The sequence below is a fragment of the Pleurodeles waltl genome, chromosome 1_2 (genome assembly GCF_031143425.1).
Source record: "Pleurodeles waltl isolate 20211129_DDA chromosome 1_2, aPleWal1.hap1.20221129, whole genome shotgun sequence".
Lineage (NCBI taxonomy): Eukaryota > Metazoa > Chordata > Amphibia > Caudata > Salamandridae > Pleurodeles > Pleurodeles waltl.
The window spans coordinates 680,621,398-680,641,486 of NC_090437.1; the positions used below are offsets into that span (position 1 = coordinate 680,621,398).

General features: G+C 45.7%; 1 protein-coding gene across 3 annotated transcripts in view; it reads left to right on the plus strand.

Moving 5' to 3' along the window:
* Positions 1-620: 620 nt before the first annotated feature.
* ARHGAP10 (Rho GTPase activating protein 10) overlaps positions 621-20,089 on the plus strand; it is an 849,665-nt gene continuing 830,196 nt past the window's right edge. Inside the window, exon 1 of one of the 3 annotated variants that reach the window (XM_069242631.1) lies at positions 621-646. In XM_069242631.1, the coding sequence (XP_069098732.1) occupies positions 622-646 (25 nt within the window). In that variant the 5' untranslated portion in view covers position 621. Of the gene's footprint in view, positions 647-796; positions 1,216-20,089 lie in introns of those variants that run through there. The other 2 variants (XM_069242629.1, XM_069242630.1) reach the window with 2 other exon arrangements.

Sequence of the window (20,089 nt, forward strand, 5' to 3'; positions counted from 1 at the left end):
GCATGGATGGGAAGGGAGATGGGCGGAGCCTAGTACCTAATTGGAGTAGAGGGGTTTTACCACCGTGTGTAACTTTCAGCATTATATTTAAAAAAATAAATAATAAAAGTAACATATGCAGCCGGAGCTACCGTAGAATTTTAGCAAGTACTGGAGATATGTTAGCGGGAAGTTGCATGACGAATGTGACCTTAAACATTCACTGCAATTATCTGGAGGGGTACTTAGCGTGCGCCTTAGGAAAGAAAGCACTTTTCCCTATGGTTTTTATAACATTACCAATGCACTCCCTGGATTGGGCGGAATTATTTAGAAAGGGTATCCTGTGGGTGATAACGTTGTAGAGGAAGGCTTTCCTGCAATCAAACCCTATGCTAGTGACGTGCGTTTTTATGAAGGAGGTAGGGCAGATGGGGTGAAGAAGGCTGGGAAAGCTGCGTGCATAAACCTCAGGAGCACCCACGGGAGAGACATGGGAGGTGTGGCTACCACCCCTGACAGGGACGGGTGCTAGGGGCCATCTAACACATGGAGGAGAGGCGGGGCTGCCACACCCCCAATCTATGCTTAAATTAAGTCTTACCCGACACCGACAAATTGCCCTGAGTAGGACTGGAAAACATGAGTGCGGTTTCTAGCATACAGGGTAGGTAAGCAGTGTCACACTGCTTGGAGGGGGCGTTTGGTTGGGTGGGAGTAGCTGGCTGTCGGGGAGGTGCAACTGAAGGGGGCGGGACCTAGAGGGAGGTGTCACTGAGCTGCAGGAATGTCCCTGCTGAGGCTGATGGGATCGGCCGGGTGTGTGGCTGCGGCGGCCCGGGTGTGCTGCTCTTCTGTGGCTTTTCCCTGCGTCTAAGGTGGTGCTGGTGCCTGCGTTTTCTCCCTGTGTCCGCGGGGTGCCCTCGCCCCTGGTTTTAGGGTGTTTGCCCGGTTTTGTTGCTGAATGTTCATGGTAAGCTGACACGCTCACTGGAAGCAGTCAGCCGCAGCGTGTCCCGCGGCTGCTCTTCTAAGGAATTTCTCCCGGCGGACTCAGTCGGAGATTTCAAACTTTTATAATCATGGGATTGCAACCTCTGGAGTTCAGCGACTGCTACCTGGACAGTCCCTGGCTGCGGGAAAGGATACGAGCTCACGAGGTGGAGCTGGAAAAAACCAACAAGTTTATAAAAGATCTGCTGAAAGATGGCAAGAACCTGATCTCTGCAACCAAAAGTAAGTTTAGCCGAGTTCTGCTGGAGCAAGAGAAGGGGAAGGCAGCTGAAAGCGCTCGGCTCCAGAACAAGGCGCTATTTGCCAAGGCGTGCTACAGAGCAATTTTGCAAGATTCACTTCTCATTCAAATCTGTTTATGCTTTTGTGTTGTTGTTTTTTTCTATTGCAGGCAGCTCATCTGGGACAGCTTCATAATGTGTGCCATCCTCCCCATAATGTACAAGATTACATAGTTACAAGGAAGGCGTCAGTTGCCAGTAGGGGTAACTTGCTGGTTCAGTCATAGTGAGCTATTGCACACGGTCCGGGTGCACGTGTATATGTTTGGAAAGTCGATGCCGGGTAGAGGATGGTGTGAATCGGTTATGACGCAATTTACGTTATGAATTCTCATGCATTTCCCATTTCATGTTTTAAAAAAGATCTCTGCTTATTAAACCAATTTTGTGAGATCTTGTGAATTATGCACAGTTGTGAGTGTTTCGCAGTGTTTCCATACTGGTGCAGTACGGAAAGCCTGGCGCAGATCCAAGCACATTGGTTGGCGGTAGTTGGGGAATCTAATCTCTCGGGCGGTCTCAGTTAGCTAAGGGTGTTTTCACCGCTGTGGCGGCTGCTGTAGTTCATTACGTCACGGGTTTCCACTCTGAATGTAAACAAGAGAGGTTCGAACTAAATCATCATTTTTTGTGGTGTGACTAGGTGAATATATAGATAAAAGAAGTCTGGTACCGCTATGCGCTGTACAACTAAGTGAAGTAGGTGACAGGTGGCAGTAAAGCCCACATCTGGCCTCGTAACCATTTGCCTCAATGGTTGTGGCTAGCTGCATTTTGGCGGCAGTACTGTTTTTGCTCCCTTTTCGTTTCATGTACATGCTGTGACTTCTTACTAAGTTGACTATTTCAGTCCTCTTCTTTTGTGACTTTACTTGAATACCTTTCCCTCTGGCGGTAATGAATTGACACATTTATGCGGAGTTGTTTTTGCTAGAGTACTCACAGGCCATGCTGCTTCGCCAATAATTTTCTAAGTGAACTTAGTGCGTTGTCAGTTTGTACAAAGAGTTCTAAATGGGTTGGGTCAGACTTGGGTTTGCCGGTGTCTTAAGAAAAGGGCCTTGTCTGCTTTTGAGAGCACACTTTGTTCCTTGGAAGGGAACTGCTCATTTCCAGTACTGGAGTCAAAATATTCGGGTCATATATTTTATGATATATTGGATACAATATTCACGCTTTAGCAGTGCTATAAAAAAGTATTTATCATTTTTTAAACAGGCATTTTAACCTCCCTTTGTAAGTGGCCTCATCAAATGGACTTTTCTTGTTTATAAAAGAAAACCAACAAATAGTTGCTATTTCGTCCAAAGAGGGTTTGTGTTTTTAATATACACGTAAACAGTTTACTGCCTCTTTTATCATAAATATTTATCTTTTCGAGGTAAGTTACATTTAGCACCTTCTCAAGGTAAACAGTGCTACTTTTTGAAACTAAAACCAACACATTGTAGCTGACAGGACACCATTATGTTAGTAGGTTTCTGTTATGAGGTAAAATACCTTGCGTTTTCTATTCATCACTTTAGGGCTGTTTGAAACCAGAGCTGCTAGCTTAATACATGCAGGGGGCGTTGGGTCAGTCACATTCAACCATTGGCTTTCTTTCACCAGTCTCCTTCAACCATTCGTGTGAGATCTTGTCCATTATGCCTTGGCTGAGACCAGCAGAGTACTTATCTTCCCCACAGATGCTTTTAGCTGTTTGGCCGAATTCTTCCGCCTCCCCTCGAGTGCTTACATTCAGCTGCATGAGGGATTACTTTACTGTAGCTTTTTCTGTACGCCCCTGCTAACCGTTCGTCTCCCATTTGTCTTGCTTCAATGTGCTAATGTTTTGTACATTAGCATTTTAAATAAAGAACTGTTCGCTTTACCAATACTTGTTTTAATTGTACAGGTTGGATTTATGTAAAGGGCATGGGGAAGTCCAGTCGCGGACCCTGAGTTCCCTGTGTAATTTGGCTCAAGCAGCACCATATTGGTGACGTTCACCAACATAGAAACGAGCCGGCAGCATAGGCACTAGAAGGAGGGGTGCGGGGAGGGGGGCTGCAGCAGCAACCCGCAAAATAATCATGCTGTTGTTAAGAAGGTGAATGAGCAATACAAATGCCTTTAAATTTTGTTTTTATCTTGTCTCAGAGGTCAAATGTTAGACTCTTTCTGCTGACATTGCTTGGCACTTCATTTGTAATTCTGAAGTGTGATGAATACAGGATCAAAACAAATGAAGACACTACTTGGTGATGTGTAAATGATATTCACTGAAACCCAACTTCTACAAAATATAATTTGTGCATTTCATAGTTTTATCTGTAAAACAACATATCTGTGCAAATTTAGTGGCCATTCCAGTGGAAATGTTCTGTCTGCAATGGCAGTGCTGGACCACACCATGCTTTAGAAATATATTTGCAACAGGTCGCTGACGAATGCACCATCAGCTACATACGACACCCATACCACTCTCCTGCTGAAAGGTGTGGCTCATTTTCTACACTTGTTCTCTTTTGGTGCTTGAATGTTCCACAACCTCCATGACTTCACTGATGGCAGCACCCCCACTCTAAAAATTGTTCCAGCATCACTGGCCTGGTGTTGGTTGCCTTCATTTTCAGAAGGGGCATTGGCTGCACCCTCTCTTAGGAGGGCATGACATTGGCTGATTTACTTATAATTGACCCCCCGCTTCTGTAGCTAATGTATATACGCTAATATAATCGGATGCTACCCAAAGGAATTCCAGTGGCCCTGATTAACTGAGCCATTTCCATCTACCACTTATTTCCCTGTCCATGAAGTGGTATTCAGTGTACTTATGACACCAGATGTGTATGATATGGAAGTTTAATGATAAATGCATCCATCCATGCTCAACTTCATCCAGGTACACAAACAGTTACTTAACAATGATAATTCCCTTTTTAGTAATGTCAGTATGTTAAAAAAAACATTTTAACTCTGAGCACTCCTCTTTTTCATAAGGCCTTAGAGTTGCATGTCTATCCCACTTCAACCATGTACTTTATTGGCAGAGCACACTTTCAACACAAAGTACGAAATGCATTTTATTAAAACCTTTATAATAAAATATTAGATTCATACACAAATGATATAAAATGTATCATTTTCAAAAATAAATTTTTTGTTTGTCAAGGTTTGTTTGAGTATACAATACCTTTCTTACGTACACTCAACACTAATGTCCTCTTGGCATTTGAAAGTACTTAGCATCCCTTCTCTATACCCAGTCTTAGTTACAAGCAGAATAGGCTTGTGTTTTGGCTTTTCAAAACCAGTAGTATTCTTCAGTTTTGTTCATTTGAATGAGGTAATTATTATAATATATTTTTTTTAAAGTGGAATAGGTACCTGGAAGAAGCAATACTATTGTTGACGGCCTTTCACGGTAGCAATTGAAGATGATGATGGCAATTTCAAGGCTAGACAGTGTGATGTAGCCTTTACGTACAATGATGTATTGTTTGGTGTGTGGGTCTAGTGCAGAACTGGAACAAGAAATGATAACTGAACGGGAATGGGAGCAAGAGATGATGAAGGACGCTGAGATGCAAATGATAAAAGAATATATAACGAATGGTTGGACAGGTGAACGTATAATAAGAGGTGAATGTGCAGTGTTATGGAAAGTGAAGGATGAATTAAGTGTATGCAATGATGTGCTAAGACAGGATAACTCCACCTAAGGGGGTACGTGATGCCATAGTAAAGGTGAGTCACGTGGGTCATGGTGGTATGTCGAGCAGCAAAAGGAAGATTTAGGAGAATTTCTGGTGGCCATGCGTTGATATGATGGTTTACAGGTTTGTGAGAAATTGTACTATTTGTGCTCGCAGTGATAAAAGTGCCAAACCGTGTTCTGCACCATTAATGTTGGAGGAGTTACCTGATAGACCTGGAGAAAACTGGACATTGATTTTATAGGTCCGTTTTCTACTTTACCAATGAAAGAGTCGTATGCTATTGTCTTAATTGACTTTTTTTCTAAATGGCCTGAAGTAAGGATGGTAAGTAAAATTACTATGGATGTGGTAGTGGAATTCTTAGAAGATGCATTGCAAGAGAAGGTGTACCAGAAAGTTTAGTGTCAGATAATGGTATTCAGTTAGTATCAGAAAAATGGCTGGATTTCTAAGGAAGAATGGCATCAAACATGTAAATGTAGCTTTGTATAATCCTTCTTCTATTGGACAGGTAGAGAGATTTAATAGGGTCATAATAGAAACCATTCAACTAGCTCTCAAATCGGGAATTTAATGGAAAAAATCCTTACAAAACATGCTTTCGTCGTGTAGGGTAACACCTCATTCAGTTACAGGAAAGATGCCTTTTGAATTGTTAAGAGGAAGGAAACCATCTACGAATTTGGTGCTGTGGTGGTTGATGGAGAAGAACTGTAAGAAGTTCAGTGTGTCAGTTAATGGTGAATTGAGGGACAATGTGAAGAGTTATCAATTGCGCACAAGATTGCATCGTTGTAGTAGCATGAGAAGAATGAGTGTATAAAAAGTCGGACAGTTTATTTGGATTAAGATAGCAGGGTTCGTGGAAAAGGGGAAACCCCGGTGGTCAAAACCAATAAGCATTGTTAAGGACTTAAAAAATGCTGTACAATTGGAGGACGGTAAGGTATGGAGTGTTCGTTGAGTATCATTATATAGAGGAGAGAATTGGGGAATTAATGTGGGAAACAATTGGAAGAGTCACAAAGAATGTAATGGTTACATATTGGATGGTATGGATGGCATAAACTTACATGGTGTGAGAGGATTCTTACTATAATAATGTTGGGATATGTGAAGAGGAAGTTTTACGGCGCAGTGGGAGAATGAGAAAGGCACCATCTTATTTGGGAGACAATGTAATCGGTTAAGGCATAAGTTTTGTGCTCACAATGTATATGTATATTTTATTTATGTTGAGATGTTTTCTTATTGTTATTTATGGGGGGAAGGTGTGTGATAATTGTTAGGTGTAGAATGTAGACGAAGTGGCAGTTGAGATCAGGCTGTGGATGAGCTGGCTTTGTTCTCCGTGTACTGCTTTACTCAATAACGGATGCAACATTTCTACCATTTACGGATCTTATTTTAACACTTGGCTATTGTATGCTTCAGCATTCCCCAACATTTTCTTTTGTTTACACCAGCATATTTATAGAAATCATATGATTTCATCTAACAGTTTTAATCCATTTTCTATGTTAACTCGTTTGTGTTGTTTTTTGGATTTATAAGACTAAATGAAAAAGTTCAGATAATGCACAATACAAATAATGGTATTAAGGCCTTATGAAACCCCAGGTTTGTCATAAAGCCTTTTCTGGCCCTCATGGAACGATGAAAGCCAGTGATATATGTATGGGTCACAGCAATGATATGCAGGCGTCCAGCTTCTAATGCCCAGAGCAGGATCATCCAGGTGCGGCGCCACCTTCTAATTCTAGGTGTAACTTCACTAGGTATCGTCCATCCTGTAATTACAAAGCCTACAGTGAGTCTGCTGTCATTTTATGTACTCCCTGAGGTGCATCATACCTGTCACTTTACATTTATCGTAGCCGATCTCTCTATCATCATTAATACATTGAATGCTTTATGTAATCCATCCATGTTCAATTTGATGCTTCAGTCTCACACATTATTCTGACTGTTTTTTAATGGGGGGGGGGGTGAATGAGTGAACTGACAAGTTAAGTTCTGTCTGGCTAAATGGATGTTGCCTCTGTGATGCGTATAGTGGTTGAAATACTTTCGTTGCAACTGAATTAAATTCAATTTTCTTCAGTATATTTGTTTGTAAAGAATGCACCACTCAGTGTCTCCAAGTCAGTCCATTTTCATTAGTGCAAATGTATCTTTCACTTGGCTAGTTGTATTGGGGAAGAGGGAAGAATTGCCGACCACAGACAGCAGGCTTATGTGTGGTAAAGGCCACTTTATTGGAAACGTGGGCTTACAATGAAGACCTTGGCCTTTGCCGTGCAAAACTAACCGCCTCACTATACACAAAAATCACTTATGTAAATCCTACCTTCTCCAGGCCTTCCCCTCTATCCTTGACCTTGCAATACTGCATTCCTTATGCTGTTTCAAACTTTTTTTTCCTTAAACTGCCTTATAATGATCAAAACACTGAATCTGTAACTAAGATACATTCTTAACAAATGTTTAACTTCCTGACTCGTCCAGGCCTGCTGTTGTCTACCTTTGTTAACGACCTTGACTACCACTTAACACCCCTATATCTCTCTAACCATGGCAACTTGGCATGCCACTGCACCTGTTCCAAAGCGCTAACCTGTCAATACACTGTCTCCTTACTCACTTCTTCTCAAATAGCTCAAATCATGTGAACAGCTAAAACGGGAAACCCAACCATGCATCGGCATATAGGTGGAAGGGGAACGGGGGGATTTTACTCGCCCATACACCAGCCACTGGGTCACCTCTATAAAATGGTGGCTGGTGTCGCAAAATGGTGAGTTATATACTAAAAGGCTACCATGTAGCCTCAAAATAGCCCACATAGTCCAGAGCAGTCCTGGACTGCTCCACTTCCCCAGTCTTCCCGGGGGAGAGACCTCCAGATGGTTGGCTGTCCTCCACCCAATAACCCCATTTGCAAAATGTCATGAAAGAAGAGTTTCATGTGTTGAGCACCTCACTGCACTTCTAGTCAGAGACATCACACTGTGGACACACATTATGGAGTTGGAAGGAGAAGTGAGCCTGATCTCCGCTAAGCAGGTAGGGAACGGGGTCTGTTTTCTCTTCTCCCATCAACTACATTATAACCATCACTGTTAATCATAATATTATTAAAATTGAGGAATAATGCACAACAGTGCATGTGTGTGTCTTTTTGCATTTAGAGGTGTAGAAGTAGCACTAGCTGTTTACTAGTGCCAGTGCACAGAAGTGGTATCACCGCATTTCTATACTGGGAAATACAGCTTTTGTCTAAATACGAAAATCATGTTAAAAGCTGTCAAATTCCTACACATTTAAAACAGTGTTTTCATGGAAGAGATACTCTTGACTATGGTCTTGGAGTAGAAGTGCATGTATCCATGCAGCCGGATGTACATGAGTATGAATGATTGGCCTGTGTTTTGTTCTTGATTTCTGCTCCAAACTCACGCAGGACTGTTTGTTGTCCAAGCCATTTCATTCATAGACTTTGAATAAGCCGAACAATATAATTTTCCACAAGAAATGCAATAATGAGTCACTGAACAGAAAATGAGGGAGATCCTGAGTGCATCACTACTGCTCTGAAATTGGTCTGATAAAATTGAGTCTTTCTGACATGCTTAAAGTCAGACAGTTTTTCTTAGTTGGGCTACTTTTGTGCTATTGCATTTTGTCTTTTGGTGAAACCCCCAACACTATGGCCCTTTGTGTCCTTTTATGGTGGCAATCTTGACGACTAACATTACCCAGCCCAAGAAGGTGATTAAAAAAATATTGCAAAAACAACAAGTGATGGACGGAATGCTGAACATTGCCAGACACTCACCCCCAGTCACAGATCTGGGTTTAATCCATCGTTTTTTTGCTCACCATGCCACCCCAGTTTGGACCCAGCCATATGCAAATCGGTCTTGACCCTGTTCCTCATGGGAACAGTCCAGCCCGAACTGCCAAGCCAGGTCCTCACTGGACCGGAAACAAGCATCCTGGGACCGGTTTCGGGGTTTCACCCCCCCTCATCAGCCAGGCTAGCTTGGGTATACCCTTCCCACTTAGGGCGACAAAGCAAAAACAACAAGTGATGGACGAAATGCTGAACATTGTCAGACACTCACCCCCAGTCACAGATCTGGGTTTAATCCATCGTTTTTTTGCTCACCATGCCACCCCAGTTTGGACCCAGCCATATGCAAATCAGTCTTGACCCTGTTCCTCATGGGAACAGTCCAGCCCGAACTGCCAAGCCAGGTCCTCACTGGACCGGAAACAAGCATCCTGGGACCGGTTTCGGGGTTTCACCCCTCATCAGCCAGGCTAGCTTGAATCCAGGCTAGCTTGAATCCAGTGGCATGGGAAGCACGGGACCCACGTCTGGGTATACCCTTCCCACTTAGGGCGACAAAGCAAAAGGAATGCTGAACATTGTCAGACACTCACCCCCAGTCACAGATCTGGGTTTAATCCATCGTTTTTTTGCTCACCATGCCACCCCAGTTTGGACCCAGCCATATGCAAACCAGTCTTGACCCTGTTCCTCATGGGAACAGTCCAGCCCGAACTGCCAAGCCAGGTCCTCACTGGACCGGAAACAAGCATCCTGGGACCGGTTTCGGGGTTTCACCCCTCATCAGCCAGGCTAGCTTGAATCCAGTGGCATGGGAAGCACGGGACCCACGTCTGGGTATACCCTTCCCACTTAGGGCGACAAAGCAAAAACAACAAGTGATGGACGGAATGCTGAACATTGTCAGACACTCACCCCCAGTCACAGATCTGGGTTTAATCCATCGTTTTTTTGCTCACCATGCCACCCCAGTTTGGACCCAGCCATATGCAAATCAGTCTTGACCCTGTTCCTCATGGGAACAGTCCAGCCCGAACTGCCAAGCCAGGTCCTCACTGGACCGGAAACAAGCATCCTGGGACCGGTTTCGGGGTTTCACCCCTCATCAGCCAGGCTAGCTTGAATCCAGTGGAATGGGAAGCACGGGACCCACGTCTGGGTATACCCTTCCCACTTAGGGCGACAAAGCAAAAACAACAAGGGATGGACGGAATGCTGAACATTGTCAGACACTCACCCCCAGTCACAGATCTGGGTTTAATCCATCGTTTTTTTGCTCACCATGCCACCCCAGTTTGGACCCAGCCATATGCAAATCAGTCTTGACCCTGTTCCTCATGGGAACAGTCCAGCCCGAACTGCCAAGCCAGGTCCTCACTGGACCGGAAACAAGCATCCTGGGACTGGTTTCGGGGTTTCACCCCTCATCAGCCAGGCTAGCTTGAATCCAGTGGCATGGGAAGCACGGGACCCACGTCTGGGTATACCCTTCCCACTTAGGGCGACAAAGCAAAAACAACAAGTGATGGACGGAATGCTGAACATTGTCAGACACTCACCCCCAGTCACAGATCTGGGTTTAATCCATCGTTTTTTTGCTCACCATGCCACCCCAGTTTGGACCCAGCCATATGCAAATCAGTCTTGACCCAGTTCCTCATGGGAACAGTCCAGCCCGAACTGCCAAGCCAGGTCCTCACTGGACCGGAAACAAGCATCCTGGGACCGGTTTCGGGGTTTCACCCCTCATCAGCCAGGCTAGCTTGAATCCAGTGGCATGGGAAGCACGGGACCCACGTCTGGGTATACCCTTCCCACTTAGGGCGACAAAGCAAAAACAACAAGTGATGGACGGAATGCTGAACATTGTCAGACACTCACCCCCAGTCACAGATCTGGGTTTAATCCATCGTTTTTTTGCTCACCATGCCACCCCAGTTTGGACCCAGCCATATGCAAATCAGTCTTGACCCAGTTCCTCATGGGAACAGTCCAGCCCGAACTGCCAAGCCAGGTCCTCACTGGACCGGAAACAAGCATCCTGGGACCGGTTTCGGGGTTTCACCCCTCATCAGCCAGGCTAGCTTGAATCCAGTGGCATGGGAAGCACGGGACCCACGTCTGGGTATACCCTTCCCACTTAGGGCGACAAAGCAAAAACAACAAGTGATGGACGGAATGCTGAACATTGTCAGACACTCACCCCCAGTCACAGATCTGGGTTTAATCCATCGTTTTTTTGCTCACCATGCCACCCCAGTTTGGACCCAGCCATATGCAAATCAGTCTTGACCCTGTTCCTCATGGGAACAGTCCAGCCCGAACTGCCAAGCCAGGTCCTCACTGGACCGGAAACAAGCATCCTGGGACCGGTTTCGGGGTTTCACCCCTCATCAGCCAGGCTAGCTTGAATCCAGTGGCATGGGAAGCACGGGACCCACGTCTGGGTATACCCTTCCCACTTAGGGCGACAAAGCAAAAACAACAAGTGATGGACGGAATGCTGAACATTGTCAGACACTCACCCCCAGTCACAGATCTGGGTTTAATCCATCGTTTTTTTTGCTAACCATGCCACCCCAGTTTGGACCCAGCCATATGCAAATCAGTCTTGACCCTGTTCCTCATGGGAACAGTCCAGCCCGAACTGCCAAGCCAGGTCCTCACTGGACCGGAAACAAGCATCCTGGGACCGGTTTCGGGGTTTCACCCCTCATCAGCCAGGCTAGCTTGAATCCAGTGGCATCGGAAGCACATTAAAAAAATATTAACACTACAGCTGTAGGACTAGTGCCCACACTAATGCATGGCCCCACCCAATCTCTGCATACAAGACTGGGCTGGCTGAAGATAGTGGGTCCCCTTTCATCACGATTTATGAGCTTTTAGAGATCTTCCTGTGCTGTCTGGCCACACACCCCAGGCACCAATCAACTGCTTTGTTGTGTCTTTGTCCATTTCTTTGTCTGTAGTCTTTTATTTCTCACTTCTGTTCTTTGTGCTTCCATCTGGTCCTTTAACCTCTTCCAATCTACCTCTGACCACAGATATATTTAGTTCTCCCCTCACATGCTTGAAGACACCCCGAGACCATTGCCGGGTCCAGTGTGTCTCCGGTTATAAATGTATAATTTTGAAAGTTTGTTACTTTGTGCTTGAAATCACAGTGCTGTAGTCCCGCCACTGTTTGTGTTTCATGCTTTATCCCGCACACTGATAAGGAATCTGAGGAGCACCTTAGTCCAGAGCCACAGTTGTTGTTCTGGTCTGGTTGCAGGATGGCAACATTGCGTTTTAGTGTTGAACACACCCACTATTGAATTTGTCTTTTTTTAACAAATAGCCAGTTGCCCATTCTGCCCGCAGGCTACAGAAAGTAAACCAGGCTAGTGAGAATCTTGTTTAACTTTGGTTCAAGGCACTGCCTTAGCGACATCTGGGGTTTGGAGTCTGAAGAGCAGTGCCAGATATACCAAGGGAAAGCCAGTCATAGCAGCTGCTGACTCTGGCCAATCCAAAAATGATGTGTATGAAAACATGGCCTGTTTTAGTTATTCCTCAATTGTGGCCCAGAAACAGAGTTTGAAGTCCGGCCTGACAGACACCTTTAGATGACCAGATGAAACGTCTCAGACAACTGAAGCGAAATGGTGCAAAATATAGTTCAGTTCAGTTTTGCTCTTGCAATATATAAATAGAAAATCTAGGAATAATGAATATGTTTAACATTTTGACTCAGCCTGGTATAGTCAAAGTATAGTTAACCCATCTCTTTAGCCTTTGTGCAGTATTGAACAAAAAAGGCTTAAATGTAAGCTGCAAAATTGTTGGGAGGCGCCTTTCAGCTTTACATAGAGCTATTCAACCTCGCCAACGATATACAACAGTTTGGACCCAACACTTTGTTTATGCCTCATCAATTTTAGTCTCTCACCTTGCCCGGATTCATCAGGGAGTACACATACACTTTCCAGATCAGGGGGAACTACTGCCTGGCTTGCATAGCTGGCTGCCTTATTATTTAAAAATGCCAGCGATTGGGCATTTTGCTAGTTTGCCCTACAGCTTTAAGGCACCTATTCATATAAAGGGCTTAAGTTCTTAGTGACGCTTGAGCAGGCTGGGCATTTAGGGATAGGGTTAGCTTCTTTTCTTTCCAGCTGTTTTGGAAGGAAACATTCAACATGTCAAACATACCCAGGCATCTCACCGATCAGTCCGAATTATTTTAGGAATAAATGCTGGGAGAAGAGGTGGATTGGAGGGTTTACTAGACTACACTAATTTCTCAAATCTGTCTAAGGCAAAGCTTGACGTTCAGACTTTCTAGGGGAGTGGACTCTCCTGATTGATTTGAGGGAGATATCTAGGAGAAGAGTCAGCAGTGAGTTCATGGGTGATATCCTCTCCGTGATTCATGTGCGAGTCTGAAAAGAACATAGTTTTCACAGTTATCACTAATCAAGCATTGTTTTTCTACATTTTGGTTTGTTTGCAGCGCGTGCCTTTCCTATTTCAAATTTACTCACCCCAAGCCTTAGTACTGGATAATACAGCTTACCCCATCCTAAAGGTTCTCTTATCTGCAAGCTTTGACTTATCCTGCTAATTTTCAGTCAGTGTCTATGCAGATTTATGCTCACCACCTCCTAGCCAGCTACTTGGTGAGTGGAATTAACTGTGCATCACTGAAGCAGTTCAGCCCTGACAACATTTGGTGATCAGTTTTCTGTTTAGGGTAGAACTCCCAAGTCAGTATTTATAAAAGTAGGCATACTCTTGGCAGCCTGTTGGAGTTGCTGTAAGACTTGACACGTTTTATCTTGATCTCCTAGTCAGCAGGCTGTCTGGTGGACTTGTTCTTCATTAGCACATGCCAAATTGGCCTCTTTGCTGCTCTTAGGCCTCCATATGCCTCATTCTTAGTGGCTGCGGCCATCGTGTACGTCTACATATCCAATATGCGGTGGGCTTTTTCTTTTGATTTATTTGTTTTCTTTTTTTTTTTTGCAAATGGCTTGCCATTCAAAAAAACAAACACGTGGAGGAGGAGTCAATTGAGCATCTTGTTAGAAGTGTTTCACCACCTACCCTGCCTCAAGTCCCTCTGTTGTATCACAGTGGGATTGCAAATCAGTGAGTCTGCCCCAGAGATGTGGTGAAGGAATGCATTGTGGAGTCCTGAACGTATAGAGTATTGTATGCTTTTCAATGTGGAATGAATAAAAGTAGCATTGGCCCCCTCGATTCTGTCTGGAGAAGATGATTCAAAATTGTAACTTTTCAGCGTAAGCAGTTTAGAGACTAGTGAGTCTGCTGTGACTACTTGGTGAGAAGAGAGCACAGAGAGGAACCTGAACACCAGAGAGCTGCCTTGTACAGGCACAGCTGGCGTTCAGCCTGCTTCTCTTGGAAGTGTGGCACACATAATTGATTTGGACCTGGTGGATGCCTACATAGTCATGGAAAATCCCTGGGGGTTTCCAGTGGGACCAGGTTCCCATTAACATGAAGGACAACAAATGCAGTAGAAGTGAAGCGCTTGTACCCTTGTCCCCTTGACATTGCCAAGAACCCTTGAGTCATCAGCATATGTCCCCCCCCCGCCTCTCTTAGTAGATATTCTGTCATGGTGTTCCATGAGGTTCTGACCTGAGTCCCACAGTGTTCAGTGTTTGCTGGTCTTTTGGCCCAGCCATCCATTCATTTGGGCTCACTTTTATGATCCGTCCTGATGACACACAGATTGTGGGTTGTCTTGACTTCTTTCTTGCCCGCTCCAGTGTTCCATTGATTGCAGCTCAATTCTCCTAAAATCAATACAGGTAAAATAGAGCTGTTAACCATAGGTAATTTCCTCATGTCTGGCCATCCAAGCGATGGCCTGCAGATCTTGCTTCTGCTCCTCTTACAGTGGACTCGGAGAGAAACCAGTGTGTGTGTGTGTGTGTGTGTGTGTGTGTGTGTTTTTTTTATTTATTTATTTATTTATTTAAAAACAGAAATTAATAGCAATTGTTGTTTTCATCACATTCCCCTACTTCATAAAATCGTGCCGTTTTCCCAGTTTCAGCTCGATGGACTTAGCCCAGGTGGATATGCCTGGACTAGTGTAAGGCTGACTATCTCGGCCTACCATTACTAGATTTTTCTGAATCCAAAATGCTGAAGTCCGTGCTACCTCACTCGCCTCTCTCCCCATCTTGCATCTTTTACACTGACTGTCGTTCATTCTAGTATAAAATTTTAAATCCCTCTGCCTAGTTCATTGTGCTTTTCATCATTCGGAACCCATATACCACCAGATAGGTTCATTCATTGTGTTCCTTTTTGCTGCTTACGGTCATCTTCCCGCCATCTTCTTGTGGCACTGAAGCTTAAACTACTGCTTCCGTGGTCGCTCCTTTTCATCTCTGGCAGCCAGGTCTTGCAACGATCATTCCAGTAATCTCTACCTGATTGTCAATCAGTCTGTCTTTCAGAAAGGCTAAAAAAAAAAAAAACTTCTCAATTTAGATTTTTAAATTAAGCTCCTGTGTACAGTTGTTCTTCTTGGCTTATTTTGTATTCATCTCCATTTGAACTAGGACATCCATGTCTGCTTGACAGAGCGCTATATCCAATCATTACGATTAATATAGGGCCAGCTGCCGTGCCCCCCAAAGACACTCAAGATCACATCAGGAAATGGTTAACTTCGAGGCGGCTCCTGTGCCTGTGGGAGGATAAAGGTATGGTGAGACGCTTATTTAGGTCAAGTTACAGGCACTGCGTTTTCCCATGATAGGCTATTTCATTTCTCCAATCTGTAATACATGGGCATTGTGTGCCTTTGAAGGACAGATGTATAGTGGTGTCCAGAATCTTTGAAATTTGAACCCTTCATAAGATGGAGAGTTTGCATTTCAGTGGTGACGAATTGTTGAAATATAGTGCCATACTGGGCATTGTGAGGACAGTGTTAATTGATGAAATGCTCACTGATATCAATTTTGCAGCGTTTTGGTCCTCTGTCCTAATCTGTCGAGTTTGGGTGTTCTCAGGGCTTGTGGGATAAGATGTTCATTTGGAACCTTGACTTCAATTGGTGAGGGAACCATTCAGGACCATTGGATCCAGCGGTACTGGTTTTACTGAGAAATACTATGATGTGGGTGCAATAAAGTGACATGGTCAGACTTATTTAATTGCAGGTTATAGCGCTGCAAATAGGTGAATTAAAGCAGATCACAGTGGGCAGGGTTCATGCGGAGAGGAGGCCCGACCGAGTATTGATCTTGGATGTTACACCGAGTGACACCCTTTATGTCCCCATGTCATTATCCCCGTTTTCCCTCATTTCGGGGTGTGTGAGTTAAGCACGTTATGGTTTCTAGTTTATGGCTGGATTTAACATTACATTTTTAGACCGGGATACACTTTTTTGTACTTGTGATGGAACTGTATCATGAGACATGCAAAATTGTTTCTAGTTTTGTGTAGTAGTTGCAGCTGTTCCCTATGTAATTAAAAATGAACGCACAATCAGAAAAAAAATGCAGAAAGGGTGACCAGGGAAGTACTTTATCTCCTGCTTTCTCGGAAGTTCAAATTCAGTTACACGTTTAGAGGATTTCCTTTTTTGATAACCATACTGACGATGGGTCTAGCGATACACACGGTTGTCTTCAGAAAGGACTTCCCCATTTGTTCTTCTGGCCTTCCTCCTTCCTTCTCTTCATAATAGTGAAGTCTGGTGAGCACTGATCACTGTGGTTCCCTCTGCGCAGCCAGACACGCCCCCTTTCTTCGAGTTGAAAATGGTGGCAAATATTCGTTGCATATATCTTTCCATTTCATCTCTCATATAATGGAGTTACTTTTTACCAACCAGAAATAATCCCAGTCCTCCTGGATGAAGGCAAAGCCCAAACACTGGAGGAAGCCTGGAAAGAAACTGTGGGAAAGGCACACGAGCAGCAGTGGGTGCAAATCTGGGAAAGAACCTATAACAAAGTGCAGAAGGAAAATAACAAAGATGAGGGCACAGAAAAGTTGGACAAGAAAGAACCAGTAGTTAACTGGTCTCTGGTGCTCACTGCCACTAGCAAACTGAAAGCGGGGGCCAGCAGTGCTTCCCGTGAAATGGTTGAGCGTCTGCATCTTCCCTTGTGTGTATCTTCCATGCCTGACTGCCAGAGTCACCACAATGGTTTTCTACAGTGAAACAAAGGACACGATGCGCCTGTGGAATGTGCACAGTGTCAGTATGAATTTTATGTAAAAGTAAAATTATAATGCCACTAATCATGACAGTAACATCAATCAAAGAAATTTGTAGAGCGCGCTACTCACCTGTGAGGGTCTCAAGGCACTGGGGGGGAGGAATGTTGGTGGGGGGGGGGGACTGGAGGGTCACTGGTCGAACAGCCAAGTCTTGAGGTTCTTTCTGAAGACCAGTAGGTCTTTGGTTTTGCGAAGGTCAGTGGGGAGGGAGTTCCAGGTTTTGGGGGCGAGGTAGGAGAAAGACATGCCTCCTTTGGTGGTGTGCTGGATGCGGGGGACTGTGTCTAGGGCGAGGTCGGCTGATCGGAGGTTGCTTGTGGGAGTGTGGAAGTTTACTCTTTCATTGAGGTAGGTTGGGCCGGTGTTGTGGAGGGATTTGTGTGCGTGGATGAGGATCTTGAATGTGATTCTCTTGTCTATGGGGAGCCAGTGAAGGGATTTGAGGTGTGGTGAGATTCGTTCGTGTCGGGGAGGCCAAGGACGCGGCGTGCAGCTGTGTTCTGGATTCTTTGGAGTTTGCGTTTGAGTTTGAGTGCCGGCGTAGAGGGCGTTGCCATAGTCCAGTCTGCTGCTGATGAGTGCGTGGGTGACTGTCTTTCTGGTTTCTGGGGGATCCATTTGAAGGATTTTTTTAGGATGCGTAGTGTGTGGAAGCAGGAGGAGGTTAGAGCATTGATTTGCTGTTTCATGGAGAGGGAGGGATCGAGGATGATGCTGAGGTTGCGTGCATGGGTTGCGGGGGTGGGTGCGGGGCCTAGGGTGGTGGGCCACCAGAAGGCGTCCCATGTGGTTTTGTTGGGGCCGAAGATGATGACTTCGGTCTTGTTTGAGTTGAGCTTGAGATGGTTAGTGGTCATCCAGTTGGCGGTGTCTAGGAGAGCGGCGTGTAGGTTGGTTTTGGCGGTGGTGGGGTTGCGGGTGATGAAGAGGATGAGTTGGGTGTCATCTGCATTTGAGAGGATGGTGATTCCGTGTGCTCGGAGAATGTTGGCTAGGGGGATCATGTGGATGTTGAAGAGTGTGAGGCTGAGGGAGGACCCTTGGGGGACTCCGCAGGTGATCTTGGTAGTGTTGGAGTGGAAGGGCGGGAGGCGGACTCTCTGGGTTCGGTCGGTGAGGAAGGAGGAGAGCCAGTCTAAGGCTTTGTGGCGGATTCCTATGTTGTGGAGGCGTGTGCGGAGTGTGTGGTGGCAGACGGTGTCAAATGCTGCAGAGAGGTCTAGGAGGATGAGTGCAACGGTCTCGCCTTTGTCGACTTTGGTCCTGATGTCGTTAGTGCATGCGATGAGGGCGGTTTCTGTGCTGTGGTTCTTGCGGAACCCAGATTCTGAGGGGTCAAGGGTGTTGGTTGCTTCGAGGAAGTGGGATAGGTGAGTGTTGACTAATTTCTCTGCAACCTTGACGGGGAGATGGGGGAGATGGGGCGGTAGTTGGAGAGGATCTCCGGGTCGGCTTTTTTTCTTTTTTAGGAGAGCGGTAATTTCCGCGTGCTTCCAGGGGTCTGGGTAGGTGGCGGAGTCGAAAGAGGAGTTGATTATGTTGTAGAGTATGGGGGCGATGGTAGGGCTAGCTTTGTTGTAGATGCGGTGTGGACAGGGTCGGAGGGGGAACCGGAGTGGATGGAGTTCATGGTTTTTTCGGTTTCTTCGTGTTTGGTAGGGGTCCATGTGGATAGTGTGGTGGGGGGGTCTTGAGTGGGGGTTGAGTTGGGTGAGAGAGGGGTATGTGTGGTGGGTGTGTGTGATATGAAGCTGTTGTGGATGTCCAGGATTTTGTGGAGGAAGTGGTTGGAAAGGGCGTCACATAGGGGCTGTGTGTGTGTGGAGTCTATGTTGCTGGCTTTGGGTTTGGCAAGTTCGTTGATGATGGTGAATAGTTCTTTGCTGTTTTGGGAGTTGTTGTCAAGGCTTGTCTTGTAGTGATCTCTTTTGGCGGTGCGTGTGAGTTGGTGATGGGTGCGAATGTTGGTTTTGAGGGTGGAGAAGTTGGTTGAGGAAGTTTCTAGTCTCCATATTTTCTCAGCTTGGCGACATTTGCGCTTGGAGTCTTGGAGTTCAGGGGTGAACCATGGGGTGTTCTTCATGTTGCGGGTGGTGATGTGTTTTCTGAGGGGTGCTAGTGTGTCTGCGCAGGTAGTGATCCATTTGGAGAGGTTTTGTGCTCCTGCGTTGGGGTCGTTGGTGTGGGGGGGTGTTATGGGCCAGTTGGGAGTTTAGTCATTCTGTGGGGATCTTGTCCCACATGCGGTAGGGTGTGGTGTGTTGATAGTAGTGTGTGGGGGGTTTGGTGAAGGAGAAGTAGACGCAGCAGTGGTCTGTCCAGAGGAGTTTGGTGGTGTGGGTGTAGGCTATGTGTTAGCTTGAGGTGAAGATTGCGTCCAGCGTGTGTCCTGCTGAGTGGGTGGGTGCGGTGACCAGTTGTTTGAGTCCGAGGTTGTCTATGAGGGAGGTAGTGTTGTGGTCTTGTGGGTTTTCTAAGTGAAAGTTGAAATCACCGAGGATGATGTAGTCTGTGGAGGTGAGGGCGTACGGGCTGATGCTGTAGGCGATGGTGTCGCAGAAGGCGGGTGTGGTCTGGGTGGTCTGTAGATTAGTGTACCTCTGAGGGTGGAGTTGTTGTTGATGTGGATGAGGAAGTGCATGTGTTCAGTGTTGCTGATAGTGTCTTAGGAGCTGGTGGTGAATTTGATGGTGTCTCTGTGTAGGATGGCGATGCCCCCACCTGGCTTGTTTAGGCGGTCTTTGCATTGGAGTTTGTATTCCTTTGGGGTGGCTATGGCTATGTCGGGTTCGGAGGAGAGGTTGGTCCAGGTTTCCGTGAGGAAGGTGAGTGTGTGGTGATGAGGTCCCAGAGTTCTATGGCATGTTTGTGAAGGGAGCGGATGTTGAGTAGCAGGCAGTTCAGGTGGTAGTGGTGGGTGGCGTTGGTGTGGTGCGTGAGGGTGTTGTTGCGGGGTGTGTTCTGGTTGTGGGCTGGTGTGTTGCGGGGTT